Source organism: Porites lutea, chromosome 3 (assembly GCF_958299795.1).
Source record: "Porites lutea chromosome 3, jaPorLute2.1, whole genome shotgun sequence".
Taxonomy (NCBI): domain Eukaryota; kingdom Metazoa; phylum Cnidaria; class Anthozoa; order Scleractinia; family Poritidae; genus Porites; species Porites lutea.
The window spans coordinates 29771654-29798509 of NC_133203.1; the positions used below are offsets into that span (position 1 = coordinate 29771654).

At 39.2% G+C, this 26856-nt stretch overlaps 1 protein-coding gene across 2 annotated transcripts in view; it reads left to right on the forward strand.

Annotated features, from left to right (window-relative positions):
- The first annotated feature begins 335 nt into the window (after positions 1-335).
- LOC140930886 (serine/threonine-protein kinase Nek10-like) overlaps positions 336-26856 on the forward strand; it is a 29090-nt gene continuing 2569 nt past the window's right edge. Inside the window, exons 1-36 of one of the 2 annotated variants that reach the window (XM_073380597.1) lie at positions 336-445; positions 1595-1719; positions 2572-2632; positions 3704-3741; positions 4007-4091; positions 4933-4974; positions 5444-5522; positions 5642-5709; positions 6341-6420; positions 6974-7060; positions 8078-8167; positions 8299-8338; positions 9199-9290; positions 9840-9909; positions 10355-10400; positions 11036-11097; positions 12284-12370; positions 13074-13096; positions 13746-13787; positions 14027-14129; positions 15273-15401; positions 15603-15644; positions 15728-15823; positions 16587-16632; positions 17302-17423; positions 18253-18355; positions 18453-18531; positions 18838-18967; positions 20872-20942; positions 21053-21095; positions 21617-21723; positions 22579-23307; positions 23838-23893; positions 24475-24581; positions 25296-25409; positions 25767-25860. In XM_073380597.1, the coding sequence (XP_073236698.1) occupies positions 389-445; positions 1595-1719; positions 2572-2632; positions 3704-3741; positions 4007-4091; positions 4933-4974; positions 5444-5522; positions 5642-5709; positions 6341-6420; positions 6974-7060; positions 8078-8167; positions 8299-8338; positions 9199-9290; positions 9840-9909; positions 10355-10400; positions 11036-11097; positions 12284-12370; positions 13074-13096; positions 13746-13787; positions 14027-14129; positions 15273-15401; positions 15603-15644; positions 15728-15823; positions 16587-16632; positions 17302-17423; positions 18253-18355; positions 18453-18531; positions 18838-18967; positions 20872-20942; positions 21053-21095; positions 21617-21723; positions 22579-23307; positions 23838-23893; positions 24475-24581; positions 25296-25409; positions 25767-25860 (3445 nt within the window). In that variant the 5' untranslated portion in view covers positions 336-388. The remainder of the gene's footprint in view (positions 446-1594; positions 1720-2571; positions 2633-3703; positions 3742-4006; positions 4092-4932; positions 4975-5443; positions 5523-5641; positions 5710-6340; positions 6421-6973; positions 7061-8077; positions 8168-8298; positions 8339-9198; positions 9291-9839; positions 9910-10354; positions 10401-11035; positions 11098-12283; positions 12371-13073; positions 13097-13745; positions 13788-14026; positions 14130-15272; positions 15402-15602; positions 15645-15727; positions 15824-16586; positions 16633-17301; positions 17424-18252; positions 18356-18452; positions 18532-18837; positions 18968-20871; positions 20943-21052; positions 21096-21616; positions 21724-22578; positions 23308-23837; positions 23894-24474; positions 24582-25295; positions 25410-25766; positions 25861-26856) is intronic. The other variant, XM_073380598.1, reaches the window with a different exon arrangement.

Below are 26856 nucleotides of genomic sequence, written 5' to 3' on the forward strand. Positions count from 1 at the left end.
AGTAAAAGTCAAGACTGCTGTGTCACTTTTAAACCCAAGACTATCTCGGAATTTTTGCTCTCTGTGCATGCCCAAACTTTGCAAGCTAATATTTTTCATCTGGATTAGAAGGCTGTGAAGTTTACGACCTGTAAACAGCTTTGTGGTAAGTTTTAGCTTTTTATAGCACGACAGTGACCAGAAAACCACTTGACTGGCTTCAAAATGTGTTTTTTGGCAAAATCTCCTGAGGCAAATTGGTTATCCTGTAATTTGCTTTGTAAGAGATAAACAGATAACCTTTACATGTGCTTTACAGGTACTTCTCTATTTCTATATTTATTTATAAATATATTTATTTATTCAGTGCACTTTTATTTAATTTTCTTTTCTCTGTAGAGACAATGAGATGAAAGATTTGTCTCGGTTGCTGGAGTTACTCAACACACCAGCAAGCAAGCAACAGGTACATTGTTACTGTAATTTCTTTGCCAGGGAGCACTTATTTTAAGAGTTCATGAGAACTCGTTGAAACATGTCCATGGGTTCCAGATCGAATTGGAATTTGCAAGTGTTGGTTTTTAACATGTTTTAAGGACAGGGGAAAACTGGAGTACCCGGAGAAAAACCCCTCAGAAGAAGGGAGAGAACCAACAACAACCTCAACCCACATATGGCGTCGACACCAGGATTCAAACCTGGGCCACATTGGTGGGAGGTGAGTGCTCTCACTACTGCACCACCCTTTCTGGACCCCTGTACATGTACTTGTACAATTGAGACATTTTGCCATATAGGGCCTTTATGACATTTTGTCAACCTTAACAAGGAAAAATCAGGCTTTCCCGTCCCTGATGATTTGTATTGTACCTTGAGAAAATGTATAACATTGTAGCTCTGTTGAAAATAGGTTAAATACAAGATTTATATTTAACTGTATAATACCAAATTCCTTTCCTAAATCCTGGGACTTTGAATGAGTTTCAGAAGATGCACAATGTGATGATAACCTATAACAAAGAGTCTTTTGATCATTTCTATGTGCAGTTAAGTTATCAAAATAATACAGCCATAATGTATGTCTGTGTGAAATATTTTGAATTTGGTTGGTATAAGACAACTGAGAAAATAAAATTAATTCCGTACCCTTTCATTGCTGTACAGTACTCTAACTTATGAAGTCCCAACCCTTTCATTCACCTTAAGTCTGAAAAAGTACCCACTTAGGTGCCCTAAAGAGTAGGGCACTCCCCATTTACATGGCCAGGCAAACTGGTGGGCTTACCATTTGCAAATGGAAAACAAAATCCATGAATAGTAAATATAATTTTAATTGGTTTCCCAAATCATGTGTGCCATTTGCACAAATGAGATCCATTTACTGAAAACGGGTGCCTTTAAAAGCCGGAAGCAGGTAAGCAAGGTGACTTTGCACAAGAGGCGAATTTCCATTTGGAACATTTTGTTTAGAAAAACAGGACTACATGTAACTTTTTTAGATGTTCTGTTCCCCCCCCCTTCCCCCCACTGAAAGCATGAGCATGTTGCCCAATAAATAAGACCATCTCTTGGCAACTCTAAAAACTCTTGTTTTTCTTTATTTTCCTGTTGATAGCTGCCATCCATCTCATGGATAACGGATGAAAACCAAAACTCGACCCCTAATCCTTGGGCTGCTCAAACTCATGCTTTACCACACCAACATCAGTCGACAGAAGCACTGGCCTTGGAAAAGTTCAGGTATACGTTGCAGTTCAAATTTGATTTCAGGTTAATTTTGATTTAACTTAAGTTGATTCTTAATTTCCTTTGTCTCCTAGCCCTAAGAGACAAGGGAAATTAATAATAATAATAATAATAATAATAATAGTAATAATAATAATAATAATAATAATAATAATAATAATAATTTATTATTTCTGTTAAATATGCAAACCAAAGGAACAAATGTTTTTTTTAAACGTCTCTTTATTTATTAATTATTTTAATAATTTGTATAGGTAATAGCATGATTTGTAGTGATATTTGGCATAAATACCACGAGTGATATTTCATAATTGTTATAAGTAATTTCATGAGCCGTTAGGCCAGTGAAATTTGAGACAATTTTGAAAGATCACAAGTGTTATGTTTAAGGAATAGACCACACTTTCTATGGGTTTACTGGCATGATAACCCACTTGGGATGCTTGTGATTTACAAGCTTTCCTCGTGTTCTCCCAACATCCCAAGTTGGTTATCACACTGGTAAACCCATAGAAAGTGTGATCTATTTCTTTTATAAAATAACTTTAAGTTTCGTATGAGTTTACCGCCACAATAAACCATAGGTTTTTAACCAATCAGAACGCATATACCATCTTAGTTATTTTATAAATGCCAAATATCACAACAAATCATGCTATTATTTGTTTGATACTACTACCCGCAAAGGTTTGTAATTTTCACATGTCGGTATTTCAAATTAAGCTGAAATACCACTGCTCTATTCTAAGCCAATCAATTGCAGAAATTTCTCATGTAGTATCTAACATGTTAAAGCCAAATATATAAAATGTTTCTAATATTATCTGTTGTTCTCTGTATACACAGTTCCAGGTACCAGAGTGTCAGGAATTTTAGCTCACACACTCATCAAACATATTTCACTCAGGTGTGTTTGCAAGCCTTTATGTTTGGATCATCTCCGGTGTAATATAATTTCCTTGTTTTCTTTGTTTTTTGAAATATTGTCAGGGCTAGGTTCATTGTTAAGGATGCCTTGCTTTCTTTGTTTTATGTCAGCTGTGACCCTTACTTTGTATGTTTTTGGAACATCTGTCCACATTGTACATACATGTATATTTCTAACTAGCAGTGGTAAGAATGTAGACTTCATCAGCTATAAAAGTACTCAGTGGAAAAATCAGAGCTGTAAATATATTTATAGTAGTAAGCTAATAAGTCATTTATTTGCTACTCCGAGTTTCATGCTTTGTACGAAGCAATCACATTGCTTCATAAGAAGCATGAAACTTGGAGTAGCAAATAAAGGACTTAGCCTACGGGTGCTACAAACATACATATATATACATATACATGCATATCAGTAATTTAAGCAATAGAAAATGTTTTCCATGTTTGCATAGCCTGATATAAACACGAGAAGGGTTGGGAGAATTTGAGACAGTTATGCAAACCCAAGACGAAGTCGAGGGTTTGCATAACTGTTGAGAATTCTCCCAACACCTCGAGTGTTTATATCAGGCTATGCAAATACAGGAAAAGAGTTTTCTATTGCTTTTATAAAATAAATTTCCAAGAAAAAATGCAAAACTCTTTGTATGGCACTGATTAAAAGAGAAATTCTTACCAGTTGCAAAGTCTTTTCCACAAAGTCTTGCATGCGTAATCAGTTCTTGTTTTGCAAAAAGATGGTTTCCAAAATACGGACTTTTCTCGCTTAAAATGTCAGCTTAAGTGAAAAAAAATTGACACACTCTCTTTGTAATGATTTTCCAAGTTTCACCCGACAAAGGAATGGGTAAATAAAGTAAACTTGTCGAGTTTTGAACTCAACAGCTTTTTCAAATTCATGCTTGCGTGATTAGCGTGCGAAAAGCAAAACATCTTGATGCCACAGCCATGTTTACATACTCTCATGCAAACACTCCTCTCAGCCAATCAGAGCGCGTATACTATCTGAGTTATTTTATAAAAGTGATTTATTATCGTTGTATTTTAGATCTTTACGTCCCTAGTAAAGCAAAGAGTCTGTTGCCTGTAAGTATTTTCAGTTGATTGTATCATGTATATCTACATGTAATAAACTGTAATATGACTTGTTGCATGTTTTAAAAAAGTTTTTTAATGTGTACATGTACAGGTAGTTTGCCCATCAGTAAGCCAAAGTTGTTTTTGATAATAATGTAGATTTTGTAAACATGCATGTACAAGTTTAAGGTCGAAACGAAATTCAGGTTGACATTATGTCAGCCATTCCTGGTTGTTCATCTTGGCAATTCTTTTTCTGTTTTGCTTTCTCCAGGGAATGGATTGAAAGAGTTCCTCCAGAAAACATCCTTAGAGTTTTGATATGCCTCAGAATGTTGATGAGGGACACTACATTCCAGGTACATAATTTTTACAGTCACACCCACTTTAATCCCTGATTGTCACTACTTCCATAGCTCTACATGTACAGGCTGTACATTGTCTACGGCAGCTTGGCCAGTACGGGGTGTAGGTGGGGAATTTTCTCACATGAGCATTACTTTGTGACGACATGGTTCTTCATTCTCTGATAAATTTTTTTATATTTATTCTTACTAAATTTCCTGTGTACTCCACTCATACAGTGTACTTAAAGTCAATAAATATTTAAATGTATAATTTTTGGGGAAAAGTGCAAAATTATTGAATATTACCAAAATACAGCAGAGTCTCTCAGTTTTGATTTTAAAATAAAATTGAGTGCAGTCACAATTCCCTATAGGAGGCACCATTACATATAGATCAGGAAGATTTAACAATGGCAATGGCAATGACAGCAAGATCGCCAAATAGGCAAGACGTTTCATAAGCAAACAACACTCTGGTTGCTCATCAGACTTTTTTGTACATTTCTTAGAAATTTTAAAATACTGTGTACAGTGCAACACACATTAACGCTCACAAAGCCACATGGGATTAATCAGGTTATCAAATGTGAATCAGACAAACAACTGGAAATGTTGTACCATCTTGTGTAACTATTTTCTAATGTTTTTGGATTTTGACACCCTGTAATCACTGAAGAAAATCCAGTGTAATTGTTTAATGTTTTTGTTTTTCTTTAAATAGTATGAACACTGTACATACTTGGCTAATCACCTGTGAGCTAGCTAATCATAAGAATGTGAAAAGTATGACTTACTTGTGCGGGTTTGTACTTTCAATGAATATTGAGTTGGTATGAAATTTTCATCATTTAAGGTGGAGTTTTTCAATCTTGGTGGAGTCAAGATTCTTTCAGAGGTAAATTTCATGTGCACTCTACATGTACATTCACTTAGCATTATATTATTGATGCATTGTGTGCTATAAGATGCAGTGATGCAGGTATTAAGGCAGTTCTGAGGCTGGTGCATATATATCAAGTTGAAGCCCCAAAAAATTACCTTTGGTTAACTATCAAAATTCTGTTTTTATCCACTGACTATAATCACATTCCCAGTTATAATTAGTTTCATCTCTTCTGTTTCATTACTTTTTTTTGGTTTGCAACTGTTAATTAACAATGATGTTTGACAAGACCTTTCTCTATAATCTGGGGAATTGAGGCAAACAAAACACTGATAATTTTGCCTGGATAATTTGGGTTTGAAATCATGAAATCAAGAAAATTATTTGAACTTCAACAGTACATTGTACATAATGTACATTTTGAATTCCTTTAAAACTGCTGGAAATCCTCATGTTCCTTCTTAATTTGTTACCTTTACAGCGCCTACAGCTTCTGACTGAAAGTTATCTTGAGAATGGAGAGGAACCCTTCACAGTTGACATTTTGAAGGAAATGACGAGTAAATTTAATCCTTCCTTAGTTATTGTTATTTTTTTTTGTGATACAGTACTGTGAAAATATTAGCATTTTTGTTTTACAAGCTTCCCATTTTTCTTATGGGTTTATTATCTTTTTCAGACATTTGTCAAAAGCTTTCTGCAGATGTCAAACAGAGGGAGTGGCTTGTTGCCTGTTGTACTCATAAGGTTTGTATATAGTCAAACCCCACCCTGTGAGCAACGACCCAAATTAAAGTGCAGAGTTAGTGGTCGCTTGCAGGAGGTGGTTGCTTAATTCAATAGTTGAACTGGAGGTCTTTTGCAATAGGAAGAATGGACACATGTACTCTCTGGAGAGAATGTATTGCATGCAATAATTATTATTATATATATAATTATGTTCATGTAATTAAAAATGTAGTTTAAATCCATGTTGTCTCTAAAAGTTTCTCGCATACTCTGAGGCATAGTACATACAGTGTACAGCAAACACAACGATCAGAACATTGTCTCAGGTGGTCGCTTAGAAGAGGTTAAAAACAATGGAAAATTCTAAAACTATTATCCTAGAGTAAAAAGACAGTCATGGTTGCTTACTAGAGGTGGTCATTTACAAAGTTTTCTACTATAAAGCTTTACCTGGGAAAATTTAAATGTGTTTTGGATTAGTGGTTGCTAATGGGAGTTGATCACTAAGAAGAGGTGTCACACATGGATGTTCAACTGTACAAAAATTCCCTTCTCAGAGCTATTAGAAGAGAAGTGTTCTGTCACTCTGAAAATTGTTATGTTTTGGCTAGAGCATTGTTACACAGTGTAATATATTTTTCATTTGCAGGCTCTTGTTTTACTTCTGTCAGCCAGTGATGTTATGGTTCTTCACTGTTCTTTGTATGCCCTGATTGGCTTGGCTCAAAGGTTGGTTAAACTACTTTTCAACTTTTAAACCACAAGTTTGATTCCCTCAGACAGAACTAGTTAGGGATGTTCCATTGTAACATAAAACGTTTATCAGGGCATGAAAAATGCTGTCCAATAAACAAGGACTAGTGATGTCACTAGGCTAGCATGTTTTTTTATGAGTTGTCCGACAAGCAAGTAACATGCATGTGTCAAGGCAAAGTACTATGTTAGTGAAAAGGGGGGTTGTTAGAACTGCTCTGGCATAGTTTACCTCAGCAACAGCCTGCCCGAAGGTCAAGCATTATTTTTATTTTCATCTCACGCTTTTTTTGTGGCTGTACACTGTTTTTATCCACCTGGCCCCAGTTGTTCAAATGTTGGATAGCACTATCCACGAGATAGAAATCTATTCAGTGGATAATGCAGTTGGTTCCCCTAGTACTTATCAGCTGGATGGAAATTTATCCGGTAGATAGCGCTATCCAACTTTTGAACAACCGGGGCCTGTACATTTTTCCTAACTCTTATATTTGTGTCAATTTAACTATACTTTATTTTTGGTCATTAGTGAAAGACCACGAGCCCTGATTGGTGAACTGAACAGCACTGAGATACTGTTAAGAATATTGCAAGAATATGATATGCTCTCCAAAACGTGAGTTGTTTGTTTGCTTTGTTTCAAGCCAATAACTGCTCCATTGATAAATTAATTACTAAGCCACACAGTTTCCCCCAGATCTAAATGAACATTATTTTTGTAAAGATTAGGGCCAGGAGACACCTTTGGTGCTGTTTAATTATCTGTAACATGGTGACCCATACTCTGACCTACATGTATGGAAAGTAACCTGCATTTTAGACCTGCCACAAACATAATTAACAATTATTCCATGAGTGCACTTTGGATGTGAGGTGGTAGATGGCCAACGAGGCGCATAGCGCAAAGTTGGCTATAATCATCTCAAATCCGACAAGTGCAAGTGGAATAATTGTTTTATGAAAAACGCCCACAAAATATTGAGAATTCTTCCCGACTTATTTTGTAAAAACAACCGATTTTCAGCTTGTTTTTAATTTTGAGCAGATGCGTACAGTTACCATATTTGGACAGCATGGTATAATGGCTCATATACCATGATGGCTAAGCCAATCAAAGCTCTAGAATTGCATTATCCAATGATTCAGTTTTTAATAACAAAAAATATACATGCACTTTAAGTGCGATAATAAATCCAAAGCATTTGTATCTTATTACACCTTTGCTTGATATTTAAAACAAACGTAATTCATGATATTCATGCATGAAATAAAGCTACTGTACGTACAATTAAATAAAGGAGCCATTCTCATGGCTAGAATAAGTTCTATGAAATGCACTCTTTAGTTTCCCCAAAATTGACATTCCCCATTGGAAGGAGGCCAAACCCCCCTCCAACAACTACCCCCCCCACATCTTCTTTTTTTGGCTGCTTCATATGATCTACACGCTGTATTGTTTTACTGCCTACTTTAACTTTTTTCTTTTAGTTGGCTTTTACATGTACCTTAAATTTTTCTGGAGAACCCTGTAATTTGGAAATACTATTTTAAAAATTTAAAATGCATTCATTTGACTTACATGATGCATGTTGATTTTGTACTGACTTTCTGGTTGTCAATACCACTATTTCAGTCTGGCAGCTGGACTGCTTAGAATTTTGTGTGCAGACAGTAACATTAGGGAACAAGTGAAAGTGTTTGATGGGATTCCAATATGTCTAAGGTGAGAGTCGCATTATTATTTTGTAAACTCCTGCAACATGTAAATGCAACAAGCTTTTCTTGCCTAAAGCCCCTTTGAATCTCTTTTCTTCGATTTTAGAAAGTAATAGTTTTTGGTTAATTTATTTGCAGCCTACTTCACTGTGATAATCAAAAGCTTTTGTGGAATGTGGTGAGTAAATATTTACTATTATTATTTATATTCTTCTTATTATTATCATCATCATCATCTTGTCACTTGTAATAGTTTTACTTTCACCAAGAATAAAGGGTTTTTATGAGCTTTGAATGATGATATTTATGTTATGAATTGTAACAGAGATTTGAAACAAATTCTTTCCTCATCAAAGTTCAGGGTCCACTCCCAAGTTGTTAATTTTTATGTAAGTGTGTGTGCCAGTTAATCACTAACTCTATCCTCATAGTTTCCTTTAATAAACTGATTGTTTGGAAAATTTGTATTAATTTTTTTTGTTTGGAGTCGAACAGTGTTGCAAACTTGCCATTGACAAAGTCAATAGTTTCTTGCATGTGGTACAATATCAGGGTTTGTACGAACCTTGAAAGTCGCCTTGAAAGTCCTTGAAAATTGCAGTCGGTGCTGGAAAGTCCTTGAATTTCAATGCTAACTTTATAGTTTAAGTAGAACTCCAAAGAAAGAGGAGGAAACACAAAAAGACCTTCGGGATAAAATTACTCATGTTATGGAAGAACTAGAAAAGACATCGACTCAAGACTCGTTTTTGGCACTGAATAGAGTCATTGCAAAAATGGCAAATGTGTCCTTGAAAGTCCTTGAAAAGTCCGGAAAGTTTTTGTTCAAAAAAGGATACGAACCCTGTAATATTGATACCTTCATAAACCGACACCCGACTGAGAAAAAGTATGTGCTTAGGAGAGGTTTCGTTCGTACATACATGAAGTGTTTGTACGTTACTGGGCAAACTATCTAAGGAGGGTTTCGCCTACAAGGGAGGTGTACATTTGAGGAATTTTACCGTAAGATTGAACTTTCCTTTTTGTGTGATATAGGTTTGGATCATTGTTCAACTGGCAGAAGATGCAGACTCCAGTAATGACATCAGACTACTTGGTGGAATTCCCCTTCTCCTTGCTTTACTGCAGTAAGTTGCTCAGCAACAATTTCATGTGATCTCACGGTTGTCTTGTTTTATTTCTTGACTGGAATTCATTTTACTTTTTCTTTTATATTTAAATTTGGTAATTCCAGTGGGTTAAAATGACAAAAGCCCTAATTTGCACAAAAAAATACCCTGAAGGACTCTGGTAGTAGAAGGAAATGACGCTACCATACAAGTGGCCTATTCTGAGAAAAGATGACGGCCACTATTAATGTACCACTGAAAATGTACTTCAGAGAATTGTTTTTTGTTGTTTGTTTGTTTTTTTAAAAGGGTTGTCTTGCACTTAGAATAAGCCTGCGAAAACAGCCGTCTTCTCCCGCTTCTCGCCGCTAGAGACCAAGAGCGAGGAGACACCGCGGCTGTTTTCGCAGGCCAACTTAGAATCTGTGTTGTAGGTAAAATCCGTGCTAAGGTTAAACCAGCTAGGTTAACGTCCAAGATGGCAGGAAAGCATTAGTATTATCGTGCGCACTACAAAATATGCCTGCTTTGCAAGCTAGTTCTAACTCGCTTTCGTATCTATTACAGAGATCGCAAGTCGAGCACTGACGTGTTATATCTTGGTTCTGACAGTTCAAAGGCATCTATCAGTGCTGATGTAAGTGACATCAACGCTTTGATTGCGTTACTTTAAAGCATAAAAGTAGATGATTATCTTCCTCATTCCTTCGATATATGAAACCATCAGGCCTGGAAGCATAATCCTTGAGCCTAGAGATTGTGTATAGTGTTGTACTCTGTGGTCATAGAAATTGTGACGATAATAAAGCCTTAGCTTTACTTTAGAGGTAAAATAAAAATTGTTGTTGATTTGCAGAGAACAATTGATTGAACTTGTAAGTTGTTGATCGAAAATCCATGGTACCATTTGTTTCCAGCATTAATTTTTGTAAATGAGAAATTTGTTTTCTTTTTTTTAATTTTTATTTTTTGAGCTCTTGGCGGAAAACTGGTTCTTTGAGATATAGTTAGCAAGTCAGGCACTTGAAACAGAATTTAGTTTTTTAATTTAATACATTTTATATGTTTGTACATGGTTTTAGCCCGCAGATGTCGAGATTGGTGAAGAAACATTGTCTTTGAAAACTGGTAAGTGAGGATTTTCATTGTCATTCGTTTACAGCAGAAGCATATGCTTCTGTTTATAGTTAATAAAAGTCAGTTAAACTGTGAAAGGATTGAACCCAGCAGTCATTTCATAAGTAAGTTTAGCATTATCATCCAGACAGACGACCAATAACATCGCGACTTAATAGACCAATCAAGCCAATAACGATAGTTTTAATACCATCAACTAACGTGATACAACTCACTTTGACTCTGAAGATGACTACCGCACAGGTTGTCGAAACGTCAGTCCCTGTCAACAACAGTCCTATTCAGGACTACGTTGACTACGTTCACCCGGACGGTCGTGCTCAACTTACTTGAAAAAGAAAAAGACAAAGATGAACTGGTCACCACTTTTCCTGCTGTCTATTACGACTATTACGCTTGTCGTTTCTCGCTGGCCGTTCGCAACGCAAAGATGAATGCTTTCATGTTTCATAAAAAGCGCGAGAAAGAACTTCTCCGATACATTATAAGTAATCGTACAACAACAATTAATAAGTATGCATCCTGTCGTTTCCCGTTTGTCTTTAACACGGTGCTTAGCTTCTCTTTTATACAAAAATAAAATCCGCTCATATACATGTATCTTTCTCTTTACCAATATTTTTTAGCTGTTTGCTCTGCTCTGACTGAACTCGTTGTCAATGATACCAATGGACAGCAAATTGTACAGGTTGGTAGACTGTAGATTGTTCCTTTTATCAGTTATTTTGCACTGTATACTTGTGTTGGAATTGGCTGCATTGCAGTTTGTTGCATGGTCGCTCAATGTGCTTTTTTCTAACCTTCAACATTTTCTGTTAGGTTCATTTTGAGATAACGGTGACTGCTTTAAAGCACCTGTTCCCTCAACACATATAAAAAACCCCGTTTTTCGCAACTCCGATACAAACTTAGTCTGCTACACAGCCGTTTTTAGTGTCGACACTAAAAACGGCTGTGTAGCAGGCTAAAACAAACTCTGTATTTTTAAGTTCCCATAAGCGGCCAGCTCCAGTACCGCGGGACACCTTTTTCCCGTCCCGAGAGTGTCCACTTACAAGGGCTTCCAATGTACTTACCATTTTAATATGCCCTACGTACAACACTCCATGTACACACACCCTCCCTATCTTCTATGTTACCCACTGTTTCAGTGGACTTGGGAACCCTTAAATTAGGGATTCTATACTTTTATATAACATGCACTTGTAACGCCACAATGGTCGCTGGGTGAATCTTTCATACAAAGCTATGGTAGGAAACTATAGATTGTCCTACAGTCAGTTATTTTTATCATCATCATGCAGTGTCCGCAACGCTGGGCAATTTTTTTGTGACTACCATTCTAAACGCGTAGAAATATGACCGTAAGCTTGGTAAAACGGTTTAACCCCTTTTATTAAGCAGACACCCCTTATTCAGCGGCCTGTCACCATAGGGCCAAAGTAATTGCAGAAACAAACCGAAACCTCTTTTAAGCGGTCATCAAGCGCTTGATACGCTTTGTTTGACTATATTTCAAGAATATTATGAAGGAAAATATAGTCCGAGATAGAAAGTGACGAGACCGATTGTGGACCAGTAATGCTGCTCCCGGCGCGTGTCTGTTGCAAAATAAAGAGATATTTCTGCTAAACATAATGCTCATGTTATGCTAATTTCTGACGATTCTCTATTGAGCGGGCAACCTCCCGAGCGGCCACTTGTCGGTACCCCGGCAGTGGCCGCTTAATGGAGGTTCAACTGTAATTCCGTAGGCTCCCATTGGGTTCTTCGTGTGTAAATGACCTGCAAAACCTCTCATCATCTTAAAAAGGTGTTTCGACAAATCGGATTTGTAGTATAAAGAAACTCATGATCCTTTTCTTAACTTTCAGTCCAATGGTATTTATCTTCTGGGTTTGCTGATTTTGCCGCAAGAAACGTCTTCTTCAGAAGAAGCCGCTACTGTTGAACATCTGCAGGTACTACTTCCCTCTGTGGAGGTCGACATATCATATGTTGCCCAGGGCTTCATGTGTGTCCCGAATATTTGGCCTTATTAACTGAGATATTGAAGTTAATATACCGCTGTAAAAGGATTGAAAAGCTCAATATCTGCATTTTCCCAAATATCCACCTTTCAAAAAAAAATAATAATAATAAAGAAAATTATTGTATTCCATGCAGAAGGAAGGGGTAACTCAAAAATTTTTGATACAGCCAGGCTCCGCCCGAGATCTGACCCCTTACCCTTTTATATACCATTTTCACTTTCCACAGAGAAGCTACCCTTAATTCATATACTTTCTATTGACAAATGGTACCCCTTTAACATACTAATTTAGGACACTGCATCCCTTTTAATTGCTGTAAATGCACCGTCTTTTGGTTTAAATATTCGAAATAAATCACTAAACCAGGAATTTTTCTCGTCTTTTGCACCGACAAAAAATACGGCTGTTAGCACTTTTAGTTCTTTCCACAGACCGCGCTGACAGTTCTTATACTTCAACTAGTGAAATCCCTACCCTTTTATATACCTGAAGCCTGGAAAAGGTATCCCTCTCGGGCGGAGCCTCCCCAAATAGGCCATTATAGGGAGTACCTCTCCCCCCCCCCCCCCCCCCCCTGGATTGTATCTTCCCCATTTTTAAAACTGTTTGTTACTTTTTTTTTTTTTTGCAGAAAAGTGCTTTCAGAGCGTTGAGGTGAGTCTTTTTCTTTTTGTCAAGCTGAATGTTGGATCCACTGTGAACCTTTTTCACAGCATGATCAGCAGTCACTCTTGACTCGTATTCACTAAGAGCAAATTAGAGGATGTTAGCATCGACAACGAGTACGAGTTCTACAACGAGATCAGCGATTTTGCGTACTGCGCATCCGTTCTGCGCATCTCCACGTTTTCAAGTCGTCCTGTCAAGTTGCACTACGACGAGTTCTCACCAAAAACTCGAAGTGGGTAGAACGACTGGGAAGAGCTGGTTTTCAAAGGTAAATTCCGATCTTTTAATGCAGTTTCTTTTCGTTTCTAGCCTCTCTTTATCATCTTGAACATTCCTTATATTATGTTTTATGTAAAATACTGCTTTTGAAGTCGAGGAAAAGCAACCGAACGCAATATTTCCTACACAGTTCCATGAACTCGAACTTGGTGTCATCGCTAACATAGAAGCTGAGAAAACGACTTCGAGTACGTTGAAGTCGTTCTCGTTCTCGTACTCGTACTCGTTGTTGATGCTAACATCCTCTATTAATACCACCTGGAAAACAGGACCACGGAGGAATTCTGTTCAGTAAATGCATGAAATTTATGGTTGAATGTGAACAGATAACTAAGACTGATTGATTTCTCTGTAGGTTTCTTTTCAGCATGGAAAGAAATCGCCAGTTATTTAAACGGTAAGTATGGCATTGAAAGTTATTAAAAAATTTACACCCGACTTGAGTTAGAAATTAAGGACGACACGAAGTGATGTTCTGATTCTGAAATAATAATTTTTTTCTTCAGTCACAATAGATCGAGAGCGCGTGCATAACGCGTTCATAATTTTTATTTTTTCGCTCACCGCGCGTGACCGCTCGTGGTCTAAGCTAAGTGTGGTTTGAGAGGTTTTTTTCATTTTATTCTCGGTTTTCAGGTTGTTTCCCCCTGACTTGTTTGAGAAATTCATCGATGTTGGACATTATGTGAGAGAACTAAACAGCTACAAAGTCCTCGTCGACAAGATTTCAGCATTAACGGTAAATTTCAAGCACTATATTTACTAAATCTTGCTCGGTGCCTCAGCGATGCGTTGAAGAACTTTACCATAAAGGGCCATAGTAGTTATTCAATTACCCCGAATAAGCGCCTATCCCCTTGGCCATTGTATCAAACAAGCGCTCCTTTAGAATAAGGGCCTCCCTCCCCTCCCCCTCAAATTCTTAAATAGTTGGATACAAGAAGAATGCGAAGATGTGCTTATCATTGACGAGGAAGATCTCGAGGATGATGAGATCATCAGTTTTTTTTGGAGCCTAGTAGTCGACTCCTGATATTTTATGAATGCACATACCGATACAGCTATGTGTTAAGTGTTGAATGGAACAACGGTACGCTTGATTATTAAGCGATGTTTGAACAAACGAAAGACTATTAACATTAACTCGACATTTCTGTTAAAGATTTAGCCAAAAACAAAGTTACACTGCATTGAAAGGAAAACTGAATAAGCCCCTCCTCGATCAAGCGTCCTCCTTCCAATAAGCGCCGCTCCTTTTAGCCGTCATTTTGAATAAGCGCCCGTGCGCTTGTTCGGGTAAATACGGTATTTCCGAAATCGTGATTAGATAGATGGGCATGGGTGTTTTAAAATAAGTAACATTTGTAGGAAAACAAGACAGGACATCGAAGAAACTTGAATTCAATCTTGTCCTTTGTGCAAGCCGTTTGCTTGCTTGTGTGTTTGAGGATGATCTGCCTGGACTCTTACTCATTCGGCAAGTAGTCTTTTGTAGAACAAAGTTAAAGCAATTCAGTATCCTTTACCGAGGACCTAAAATCTGGAATTCGTTGCCTATTTCACTAATTAGCTCTCCTTCTATATTTTTTTTTTTAAAAAAAATTTAAAGAATCATCTCACTGATAGCCGATCTGTCGCTTAGTTTCCTGATCTTGCTCACTCTGCACTCAGCCATGAATTTAGTTCATTAGGTAGTTGAAGGAAGCCTTTTAATATAAGCTTCAAGCTTCGTTAGGCTTCCTTGTCACATTAATTTTATAATTTAATTAACAACTTTTGCTCATGTTGTGTAAGGTTTTGTGAGTGACTAAATGAATAAAAAAAATAAAAAATAAAATTACTTGAATGTTGAACGTAGCTTAGCTATGTTTTCGCTTTAAAGGAGGAGGACATCTCAGTGATAAGGAACAATATATTGGCAACCAATCAGAACAAAGCTCCCAGCCATTCCATTGGTTCGTATGAAGTGTTAGAGCTGCTTGGGTCAGGAGCTTTTGGCAGCGTGTATAAAGTGAGTAGGAAGTGCCCAGTCCTTACCAAAAATAAATAGCACGCGTGCTCACGCGTGCAGGCTCCGTTTTCCTCGCCCCCTTCTTCTCGCCGACGTTGTCGGCTCGCCCCGCCAAAAGGCATAATCTTCAAGAATTTTATTTTTTTCTTGCACTCTTCGAGTAGTCATCCTCTAAACGTTTTTATTCTTTTCCGCTGTTAGGTCAGAAAGAAGAATGCCGGTCATTTCCTGGCCATGAAAGAGGTATTAGTTAAATTTTTGTGTCATTTTGTGTGAAAGACAGTCATTTTAGTGCCATATTTGATTTCTCTATTTATTCTTTGTAGTTGTCTGTCAATAACCCCGCTCTTGGAAAAACAGCTAAGGACAGAGGAAAGAGCGTGGGAGAGATTCTTAATGAGACAACCATCATGAAAGAACAGGTACGAGTTCCACATCTGTTTACATTACTGAGTAGACTACGAGTAGTCCCCCATTTTTCCTCAGGGATAGTAGAGCGAACGAAACGCGAGCGCGCGTGAAAATCACCCCACGCGAGAAAGGTTATACGTGGTGGGGAGAGAGAAAAAATGATCTCATTTTCTCTTTCGCGCCGCGTGTCGCCTTTTCTCGCGTGGGGTGACTTTCAGGCGCGCTCGCGTTTCGTTCCCTCTACTATCCCTGAGGAAAAATGGGGGACTATTTGTAGTCTAATTACTGAGGGGCCTTAAAGCTACTACGTCGATGAGGGGCGCGAAAAAGTCACTTATTACTTAGGTTTGATTAGAGTAATCAAAGAGAAAGTCGTGGTCGCAGCATGCAATGAAAATCATTTTTACAGAAGCCAGCATTTACGTCCTCCACTTGCGTTCACCTCCTCCACAAAACGTGAAAATAAGCATTTTCACGCCGTAGTAGTGCAGTAACGAAAAAGAAACGTACAACAAAGCGTGCCGCACGTGCGTGTTTTGACATTCTAAACCAATTGCTTTTTGCCGTTCTCGTTGACGTCGCTGTCGTCGTTGCTTAAGCTCCCTATTAAAACCCCTGCAGTAGAGAAGTCAGGTGTTAACAAAATCAGTTGGGTTGTTCGTAAGAGACTTATACAATGGGTAGCATTATGCGTATTTTGAACAACTTGATCAGCACTGTACTCTGGAGTTATATTGATGTGAATCTCAGTTTTGATGTTTTTTCATCCCTCAGCTAAGACACCCAAATGTCGTCAAGTACCACAAGGCCTTTCAAGAAAGTAAGTAGTTTTATAATTTTTAAAATTGACGGCCACACGTCTACTCTTTCCCCTTTTGTGTTCCGGGCTCTGAGAACGTAGAGATGAGGCGCAAATGTAAGGCAAGCGAAAATATCAGCTCTCGTTTTATTTTCACGTTTGCGCTTTCTCAATTTCGGGTACCCGACTATCTCGGAGCCTGAGGCGTGAAACGTTACTACGAAAGTACATGTTTTCAACATGTCTGCCTTGGTGAGGTAAAAATAATTCGTTAGTGGGCGTTTGCACTCCCCAAATCAGTAACTTTCTTGTCAGCGAACAACATTTCATGGTGTGACCACTGAAACGAATAAACCTCTTCTTCACTATTTTGACATGATGCTATTTCTAGCTTGAGAAAGCAGCCAACATTTCGCAATGCCATCACTGGTTTCCCTTTAAAATGAAGACTGAGAAACGACTGCAGAAATTCCATACTGATGACGTGTCACTCCCCAGATCTGGTTTGTGCTTTTGATTGGTTGAAGCAAATTCCTCTGGCGGCACGACCAATCAGAAGCACTACCGAGATCTAGGTAACCAGTGGTGACGTCGCGAGATGTCGGTTGTTTTCTCAGACTATGTGATTTCATAACTTGAATTGTTTAACATAAACTTTTGGATAAATTTTCGGTGTATACTATTTTACAGAGGATAAGCTGTACATTATTATGGAGTTAGTCGAAGGTGCTCCTCTTGGAGAACATTTCAATTCCTTAAAGGAAAAGGGAACACGATTTTCCGAAGAGAGAATATGGCACATTTTTATCCAGGTACGTTGTTAGAAATTTCTTGTTATCATATTTATCCTCTCACTAGTTCACTCTTGTATTCATTAATTTTGTCATTTCATTCCCGTCATTCGTTTGTTCAGTCTGCAGTTTTTACTATCGGGGACCCAGTTTTTTTGTTCTCTTTCCATTTACCCTTTTCCCTCTATGTCCTCCTTTTTCTTTGCTGTATTTATTTATCCATTTCCCTGTTCATCGCTGGGCCTGCTTGTTTTAAAGTTCTTGTTCTTTATCATCACCATCTCACTCATCCCTTCCATCCAAACTTTCATTCTACATTTTTGTGAAGCAAAGAGTTTTGGTTACGCCTCGTCAGTATGAGTTACGTGCTCAATGATAACGTTGTCATCGCTGTTGTCACGTGGCATATAAGTGCTAAATTTCTTTTTTGGGGTGGTGGGGGATTGTGGGAGGGAAAAAGGTTAACCTATATTATGAGGTCAGTAAGATTTTGTTCTTGAGGCGTTCGAGCTCCTTTTGATGGACAGCTATAGTTAGCTCTCTCCTAACGGACACTTCAATAAGACGGACACCTAGAGTTGGTGCCTGGGATGCCTTTCTTTACTCCTTTTAGCTGACTCTTTATAAGACGGACACTTAGTACTAGCCTCAAAGGTGTCCGCGTTTGAGAGAGTTGAGTGTACTTGCATGACTGTTTCTTGGACAGCCCCCTCCCCCCCCCCCCCCCAAACCGTTCGAAACGTCTCGATTTATATACACGTGAATGCAACGTTCGGTTAAAGATAATTGACCTTATTTTTATAGGACCCTTTTGTGATAACAACGTAACTTTTGTTAATTTCTATCTTAGATTGTTCTCGGATTACGGTACATTCACAAAGAGAAGTTCATCGTTCATAGAGATCTTACACCAAACAACATCATGTTAGGAGAAAATGATAAAGTCACTATAAGTAAGACAAGTGCTTTGGATTCTGTGCTCTTCATTGTTGTCGTTGTCTTCGTTGTTCCACTAGAGGTAAATAATTGGTTTCGTTCTGTCTTTTGCAGCTGACTTTGGCTTAGCAAAGCAGAAAAACCCAGAGGCAAGCAAAATGACGTCAATGGTTGGGACTATATTGTATTCGTGGTAAGTGGGTTATTGACTGCGGCGGGATAAGCTCAGTCGGCAAAGCACTGGACAGGTCGCGGGTTCGATTCCCGGGGCCGGACCAATACTAACGGAAAATGAAGGTGCTGCCTTTGCCCTGTAAACGGGTGGACCTTCTCGTGGCTCGGATGACCACGTAAAATGGCGGTCCCGTCTCCAGTAGGAAAATAGTACATGTCCTCAATTCAATAGTACTTTTGTGCTAAATGCATTGAGACTCAAATAAGGTCCCTTTTTCCCTCTTAGCATCGGTGCTAAGTGTTTATATTTCATCATTTGTTTCAGTCCTGAAGTTGTCCAAAGCCAGCCTTATGGCGAGAAAGCAGACGTTTGGGCCTCGGGATGTATTCTCTATCAAATGGCGACTCTCCAGCCACCATTTTATTCCTCAAACATGTTGGCGCTTGCCACAAAGGTAAGTCAAGGACTGCACCATGCATGAACATCTTTCACCTACAGATAGTAGGTACCGTAAGCAACGACAACGTTGACGTCCCGGACGTCAGAAATGGCAACCGGAAGTTGATATTTTCTCTCTTTGAGTGCTCTGACTCGGTACATTCGTACAGCGGGATTTAAAAAAAGGCATTCAGATTCACTGTGTGAGACAGAAGCGTTTCATCAAGGGAGACATTGCTATTCATGGCGTCCGGGACATCAGTCCATCGTTTATTGGAGAATCATGTAAACAAGCGACGACTAAATTTTCTTTCTCTTTCTATACTTGAATATGGTTCTTAGGAATTCGTCGGCTTAAAAAGAGTTCGCTTTCATTTGACATAGTAAATGAGTTGGAGTAATCACGATAGAGATTGGAAAAACGCAAATTCAATTTTTAAGTGAGGTTTTCGTGGCCGTCGCTGTCTTGGTATTTCAAACTACCTATTGTTGTTCCATGACGAATAAGGAAGCGTAGTTGGTAATACAGTCAACTCTCGCCTTGCGGACACCTCGCTATTACGGACACCCCGCAAATACGGACAGCCGCTGAATCCCCGTCGAAAATTACAGACATTTGACTGAAACAAACTCCCGCTATTACGGACTCTCCCTATTACAGACTTACGGACACCTCTTGGTTTCGACTGCCAATTTTATTGTTCTAATTCTCGTTGTAACGGACATCCGTCAGTATCTTTCGACATTTGGACAGAATTATCCCAGAATTGATTTCTCCTCATCTTCTCTTCATCTCTGTTACTTTGGTTGAAAAGTGAACATTCCGATTCCCGTTTAACATGATCGTTCTATGAAACTACCGTACTTACTTGCAAAAAACAGTCGTGATGTACTTAATGTACATAAATTGGATTTTGTAGTACCGTACTTTATGGTTTTTGTGTACTACGTATTTTTCAGTGCCTGTTGTGGTGAGATGCAAATTCTGTTGTGCTACGATTTGTTCTGACGCTCTTTATATGCGAAAACTACACTGCAATAATGGTTCTGGAGACAATACACAATATAAATAAATGTGATTCCTCTAATATCAAGACATATTTCTTATATCCTGTTATTACGAACTCTCGCTATTACAGACACTAAACCGCGGTACCGAGGGTGTCCGCAATAACGGGAATTGACTGTATTAATAAAATTATAACTAGACAACCGTGACACGGCCTCTTTAGGCACCTTAAGATCCGACAACGGCGACGGTCACGGGAACACCATAAAAGCAATAGGTTTAATTAGCAAGACAACAATTTTGTAGACTACGAGTAGTCTCCCATTTTTCCTCAGGGATAGTAGAGCGAGCAAAACGCGAGCTCGCGTGAAAATCAACCCACGCGAGAAAAGGCCACACGCCGCGTGTCGCCTTTTCTCGCGTGGGTTGATTTTCACGCGCGCTCGCGTTTTGCTCGCTCTACTATCCCTGAGGAGAAATGGGGGACTACTCGTATTCTAACAATTTTGCACGTGCATCACTCTTTCTTGTACATTTCTTTGCCGTCGCTGCACGACTACTACGTGAAAATGCCTAATTTCACGATGTACAGAGGAAGTACACAAGCGACGACGAGATTTCCTCTCTCTTTCTGAACTTGGATATGGTTGTTAGGAATTCAACTTTAGGAGGGTTCGCCTACATTTGACAAAGTTAGTGACTTGGAGTAATCGCGGTGAAGATTGAAAGAACACGAATTCACTTTTTCAGCGACGTTTTCACTGCCGTCGCCGTCCTCGGATCTTAAGATCCCTTTTAAGCATCCACGACGGCGACGGCAACGAGAACGGCAAAAAAGTAAAAGGTTTTAGATTAGCAAAACAATGAGACTGTGAACAGTTTAGTAAAATGCGTTTTTTTCTGTGGTACAGATCGTAGAAGCTCAGTATGATCCCATCCCTTCTGGTCTATACTCCAGGAAGGTGTCGGAGACTGTTACAAGGTAAGATGTATGGGCGTGTGCTTGTCCACGAAATATCTTTAGTTTTGCGTAAAGCGATTGTTTTTGTTTGCTGTTCTGGGTATGATCTTGACTGACTTTCTTTCATCTAGGTGTCTCAATCCGAATCCAGAAGAAAGACCAGATATTGTTGAGGTAAGATGCTGTGCAGAGTCTTTGCAGTGTCAAACATTGCACTTGTTAGGCGTAAGAATTGATAACGTCCCTTTTTGTAGTCCAATTTGTCATTTCGAGAGGATCAAAATAGCCTTTTTCATTCTGTAATCAAGCGAATCAGTTTGAGACCTATTCGTTAGCTCTCTTTACAGTGGCAAGAAGTTTTAATGTTCAAACTGACTGCACGGCAAATATATAATTGAACTGAAATATGTGAAATGAATCATACCGGTATTTTGAACTGCAGATAAAGATATGAAATTGAACATGATTCTCGCAGTTAAATGAACAACCAAGGTGGTTATTAAACACTATTTTTTTTAACTTAAGGAAAACAGTTAACCGTTATCCATGTAGACCAAAACAGTGATGTTGTTCTGAGAATCTAGCCAGAATGTTTTCACCCAATTAAAATGGTTAGTACACGTAGAAGCAAACTAATTGAAAACTGCCAGTTCAAAATTGTTAGTAAATTTATGTATTTATTTACTTTTCATTAGGTTGCTGCTAACATCAGTGAGATCATGCTGGTTTATGTGGACAAGCTGCGATCAAATGAGATCAGTTTGGAAAAGAAATTGGAGAGAGAAAGAAAAAGAACGCAAAGGTTGGCATTAGTTCTTTCATAGAATTGTTTTAACTCCTGTAAGTGATGGTTTAAAGTTGATAGTGTGCGAATGCAGTGTCTATCGATAAACTGTAAAATAATTTATTGAACCCGATTGGCTGAGAGCAATAACACAGTGCAAAAACGAGGAAATATACCGAAATGCAAATATCTCTGAGAATGGAGCACTGTGACTGGCCAATAAACAAATGAAATTAACAAGAACCTATCAGGTGTCGCAACTCACGCGCAATTTTAACATGTATGAGTGGGCGGTATAGTGTCTCGTGGGTGGCCGTTATAAACAGGTTCCACCAGTTTTGACTGGTAAATTTTTCATTTTATTATTAAGGGGCAATCATACGACTTTTCTTGTTCAAGTGGAATGTAGTTGCACTTGTGTGTTTTTCAACAAGCCTAAATTGCACGAGACCAAAATTTTGTTAAGTTTTGAAAAACACACTCGTGTAAATTAATCCTTAATTGAACTTGAAGTAGCATGATTACCTATATGCTTATTGGACACTCCCTAGACCAGCTAAAGGTGTTGCAGGTAATCATAGGAATTCGCTTTGGTGGTTGCCGCCTTGTAACGCTATATATAAACTCTAGCAGTGAGAAAAGAATGTGACCACGTGAGTTCACCTTTTTGGTTTGACAAACAAAGCCATGTGACCTAAGTCGTCAACGTCTGGCGCTAAAATCAACTGTGACGCGTATCTTTGAATTCGCGGTCTACCTGTTTTGGTGATACTCTCGCGAAACAAGAGTTCGCTTTGTAAGAGCTGACCATATCAGTAACAAGGCTCTTATCAAATTTTGAGTAATGGTACTCCCCCTTTTGTTGCATTTCAGACATTACATCGAGGCGACTCGCAACATGCAAAACTATCACCGTCTTTTTTATGCTTCACAAGAACGCTACGACAAACTGGTGAACTTGTCAAGTAGTGGAGGTGCCGCTGGCTTTAGGACCGTGGACGCCACAGAAGGCAGTGATACTGTGTTTGAAGCTGCAAACGCTTTAGCTGAACTGAACTTAAACAAAAACGGCGTTCACAAGAATGGAGAGACGGAGTATACGCCTCAGGTGGACTCTGGGATTGATGTTGGGGATATTCTTGCAAATGGGAACCTGGGTTCTAGTGCCCTAAACGGGGAACAAAATGGCAGCTCAAAACCAGGCGGTAGCTCGTCGCCAGGTTCTACGAGGCGTCAGAGAACGTTAAAGCCTGTTGTTGATAAGTCTAGTAAAGGAACAGGTGAAAAATTTACGAGTAACAGTAAGGAAAGAGATAAGACTTCGCAGAGCGTTAAAGGCGCAGATAAAGCGTCAAATGGTAGAACTATTGTCGATAAAACGAGTGCGAACACTTCCACGTCTAATTCGCACGTTTTCACCGTACCCAAGCCTCCGGGTCCGCGAAAAGGCCCACGAAGGCAGCTCCACGTTGAATTTGCTAGCAGCAGTAAGGCCGGCACATCGAATGGTACGAGCACCGGTGGCGTGACGCATGGCGTGACACCATCCGCGACTTCAGCGAGTGGTTTAAGTGATATTTCATCCAGAAGGACACAAAGCAGGTTTGTCTGCAGTCTTCTTGCTATCGGCAAGGTTAGGTTAAAGGTTTGTTCATATTGGAAAGTGCACTTCGCTTATCCAGCTAGTTTACAGACACTTAACTCAAATAATTAGCAACAAATAGTCCAAACAGGGCATAACAGGATTAAAAACCCCAACTGGCAGGAGGCAACCAGTTGGCTATTTACAAGCGTGGCCAAGGATTTGAACTCGGGACGACCGAGGACAAGTCCAGCAAGTGGTCAGAGCGGAACTCGTACCCAGGACCGCCGGATTGCGAGTACAACGTTCTGATCGCTTGGCCACGCTGCCTCCCTCTAAACATTGTACATCAAAATTGGTGACAAAACGCAAGGTGCTACAATAGCTCTGCTATAAGACAAACGAAAGCTCATGAATAAGAAATTTTCCCTTTTCTCGGACTTCTTGTTGAAACGGTCTTATTGTATTCTAGAAACCTTGCCTCGAGGAATTGCAATCGTAAATTTAATGTGTGTTTTTAAATGTCATTCTTTTTATGGCTGATTTTTAGTTCCTCCGTTGAGATGCAAAGACGTCAAGCTGGCGGCCAACTTAAAGCAAGACCACGTACGTTTAGTTTCTCCTCTAAACAATTTAACACGTTGTTAGCTAGCTTCAGGGATTAGCCAGACAAAAACACGCGGTGAAGCGTCATGCTTTTACCACCACACTCATGCTATCCAGTGTCTTTGGAGGGGTAGAGAACTACAATCTTTTCTTCTCCTCCCCGCCTCCCCACACCAGTACTTGTGTATAGGTCGAGGATCAGAAGAGAACTTAAGTGCACACAGATGGTCATTATAGTCAATCAAAGATAACACTTTTCTTTCGCGATATGAACTAGCAGCGAGAGACGCATGCTCAATGAGCATCCTGTATCGGAACATGACAGACAAACGTTTTTTCCGGTGTGTTTGCGTCATCTCGCTCTATACATGCTTTCTATGGCGCTTGCGTTGCTCGTATGAACCAATCCTTAGTAGAACGAGCGCAACGTGCGAGGGCCTGGGGACGATATTACGTGAGCCTGAGTGTTAAACTCACTGGTATCCCAATAGTAGCCTAGTTGATCCAGTGGTTATGCTCCTTTAGAATTAGGTGCAAAGGTTTCTTAATTCTCCTGAGCAATAATATGGTTTTATTTTCAGCCACTGCTGCCGCCACTCTGAGTATATCTCCTCGTAAAGTTCGTCAAATAATTGATCCCATCTCACAGATCCTCAATCAACTTCATAAAATTATCTTTATAACGCAGGTATGTCCACTTCATTTATTGAACGAGCTGAGAACAGATAACTGCAAAACAAAAATGAAAAGCGATTCAACAATAAAACGTCCGGAAAAAATCTGATTTTAACCGTTTTACTGGTCATCAGATAGTCATTACGTTTAAGACTGGAAATATTTCTTCTACACTTTTTCTTCAACTCTTGTAAAGGAAAAGCATCGCAGAAACATTCTACTTGGTTACTACTCAGTAGATTTCAACAAAGTTTATAGTCGTTAGAAATTTGTCCACATAAAAACGATTTCTAGAAGATCTCGAAGACGTGGGAAGTGTTTGCACAATCTTTCTTCCCCCTCCCTCCTCCCCTTGATCAGGGATGGGAAAAGGGTGCGTTTTGGCCTTCGCGGGGTTGATCTTTGTGTTTTTCGAGAAGGGGGTCTCTTCAGTCCATTTCATTCTGTCCAAGATTGTAGTTTACAGGCACTTCACGCAATTTATGCCATCAAGCAAGTTAAATCGTGAATAACAGCAAGACAACTAAACGTAACAGGGTTAGAAACCGCAACTGGCGGGAAGCAACCCTTTGGCTATTACAAGCATGACCGAGGGGTTAAACTCGGGCTTTTGAGGAAAATTCGAACCCAGACATTGCCGGATTGTCATTACGTCCTGTGTGTGTGTGTGTGTGTGTTTTTTTTAATTTTAAACGCTTCGAATTGTTGTTATTTTTGTCTCTTACAGTTACCTCCAACGTTATCACCGAATCCTCAGAGAAGAATCGTCGAACAGTTCAAAAGAGCGTTATTTTCACCTCAAAACAGCTATTTTGTCAATCTCAAAAGCGAAGTAAAAAAGGTAAGCCTTTTTTTGTTACCAGCAAATGCTTTGCAAAGTTCGGGCGACAAAAAGGTTATTTTACTGATAACTGACTGAGTGGCAACTACTTTTCTATTTGTGCTTTTTAAGATCAAGTTGTGACGAACTTCTGATTTGTACTAAATACAATATCACTGCTAAATCAAACTCAAAAATCGCGAAAATAAATGAAAGTGATCTCCCAAAAGAATGATGTGATTTTTGAAACAAATTCTCCTTACTCCATTTTGTAATAACACTTGTTGATATTGGGGCTAACTTGAAGGTTAAGTTGCTCGAATTTATGATTTGATGAAGAAGTGCGCGAAATTAATTGGACACGTGTCATGATTACAGGTGATCGAGGGCTCACAAGAAGTGATCGATCTCAAGTTTGGTTTTGGTGATCCCTTGTTCCTGCATCATCTAGAGGACACAGCTGACAAACTAGGTAAGACAAGGGAGGGGTGGGAGGGAGGAAACCTTTTTTCTAGCCCGCGAGCAAGCTGTGTAGCTGGCGGTATTGTGTGGGTGCGAGATTAAAGTTTTGGCAGCGGAGCCGTGTTCCAAAAAAAAGGAGTAGGGACGAGGCGGTTGAAATACCGCCTGCCAGAAAACCCCGGTATTTTGAATGGTCCGCACACCAGTGTGCGGGGAAACGGATTGGTCGAGGGCCATACATATGTCAATCATGTTAGATGAGCCTTCGCGTATATTTCCCAATTTAGGGAGCAGATGGCAAACTGGAGAATACGTACATCAGTGGTACATGTAAAGTGATTGTGATTTCCGCTTTAGAAAGAACATAATTGATGACCAAATTGCCGAAATGGCGTCTTTAAACTTCACTGCGCTGGAATTGTCTTAATTTAGCCGTAAGAAACAAAGGTCAAAGAAAATTAAAACACTTTACAACTGCATCTGAGATCAAATCCTATCAGGGACACCTACAGAAGAATAAACCACCGGAAATGGTTACTCAGTATGCATGTAACAAACCAGCTTCATGACCTTTTAATCTTAAGTCAGTGTTGCAAAAAAAGATTTACTCAGTCAAAGTTTAGAATGATACATGCACTGTGTAGTGCTAGTAACCTTCGAGCGAGAGCCGAGAAAATAAAAAAAACCTCTGTTCAAGCAAACTCACAAGGTCACGTTTCACATTGTCACGAGCTTAGGAGTCGTGTTTAGCCTGTCAACGCTTATTTCTAAACTGGTTTCTCTTTGATTGGCTGATTTAATTGGGAACAGCTAACGTGACAAAAGTGGGCGGCATTCGAAAAATCATGGTTCTCTGGCAGGCGGTATTTCTCGCGGCTTCGCCGCTCGTGACGGCTCCGCCGTCAAATCTCACTCGACTATATTACAACGGCTCCGCCGCCAAATCTCACTCGACTACTACACAATACCGCCAGCTACGCAGGCTAATTTTACCATTTTAAGGGGC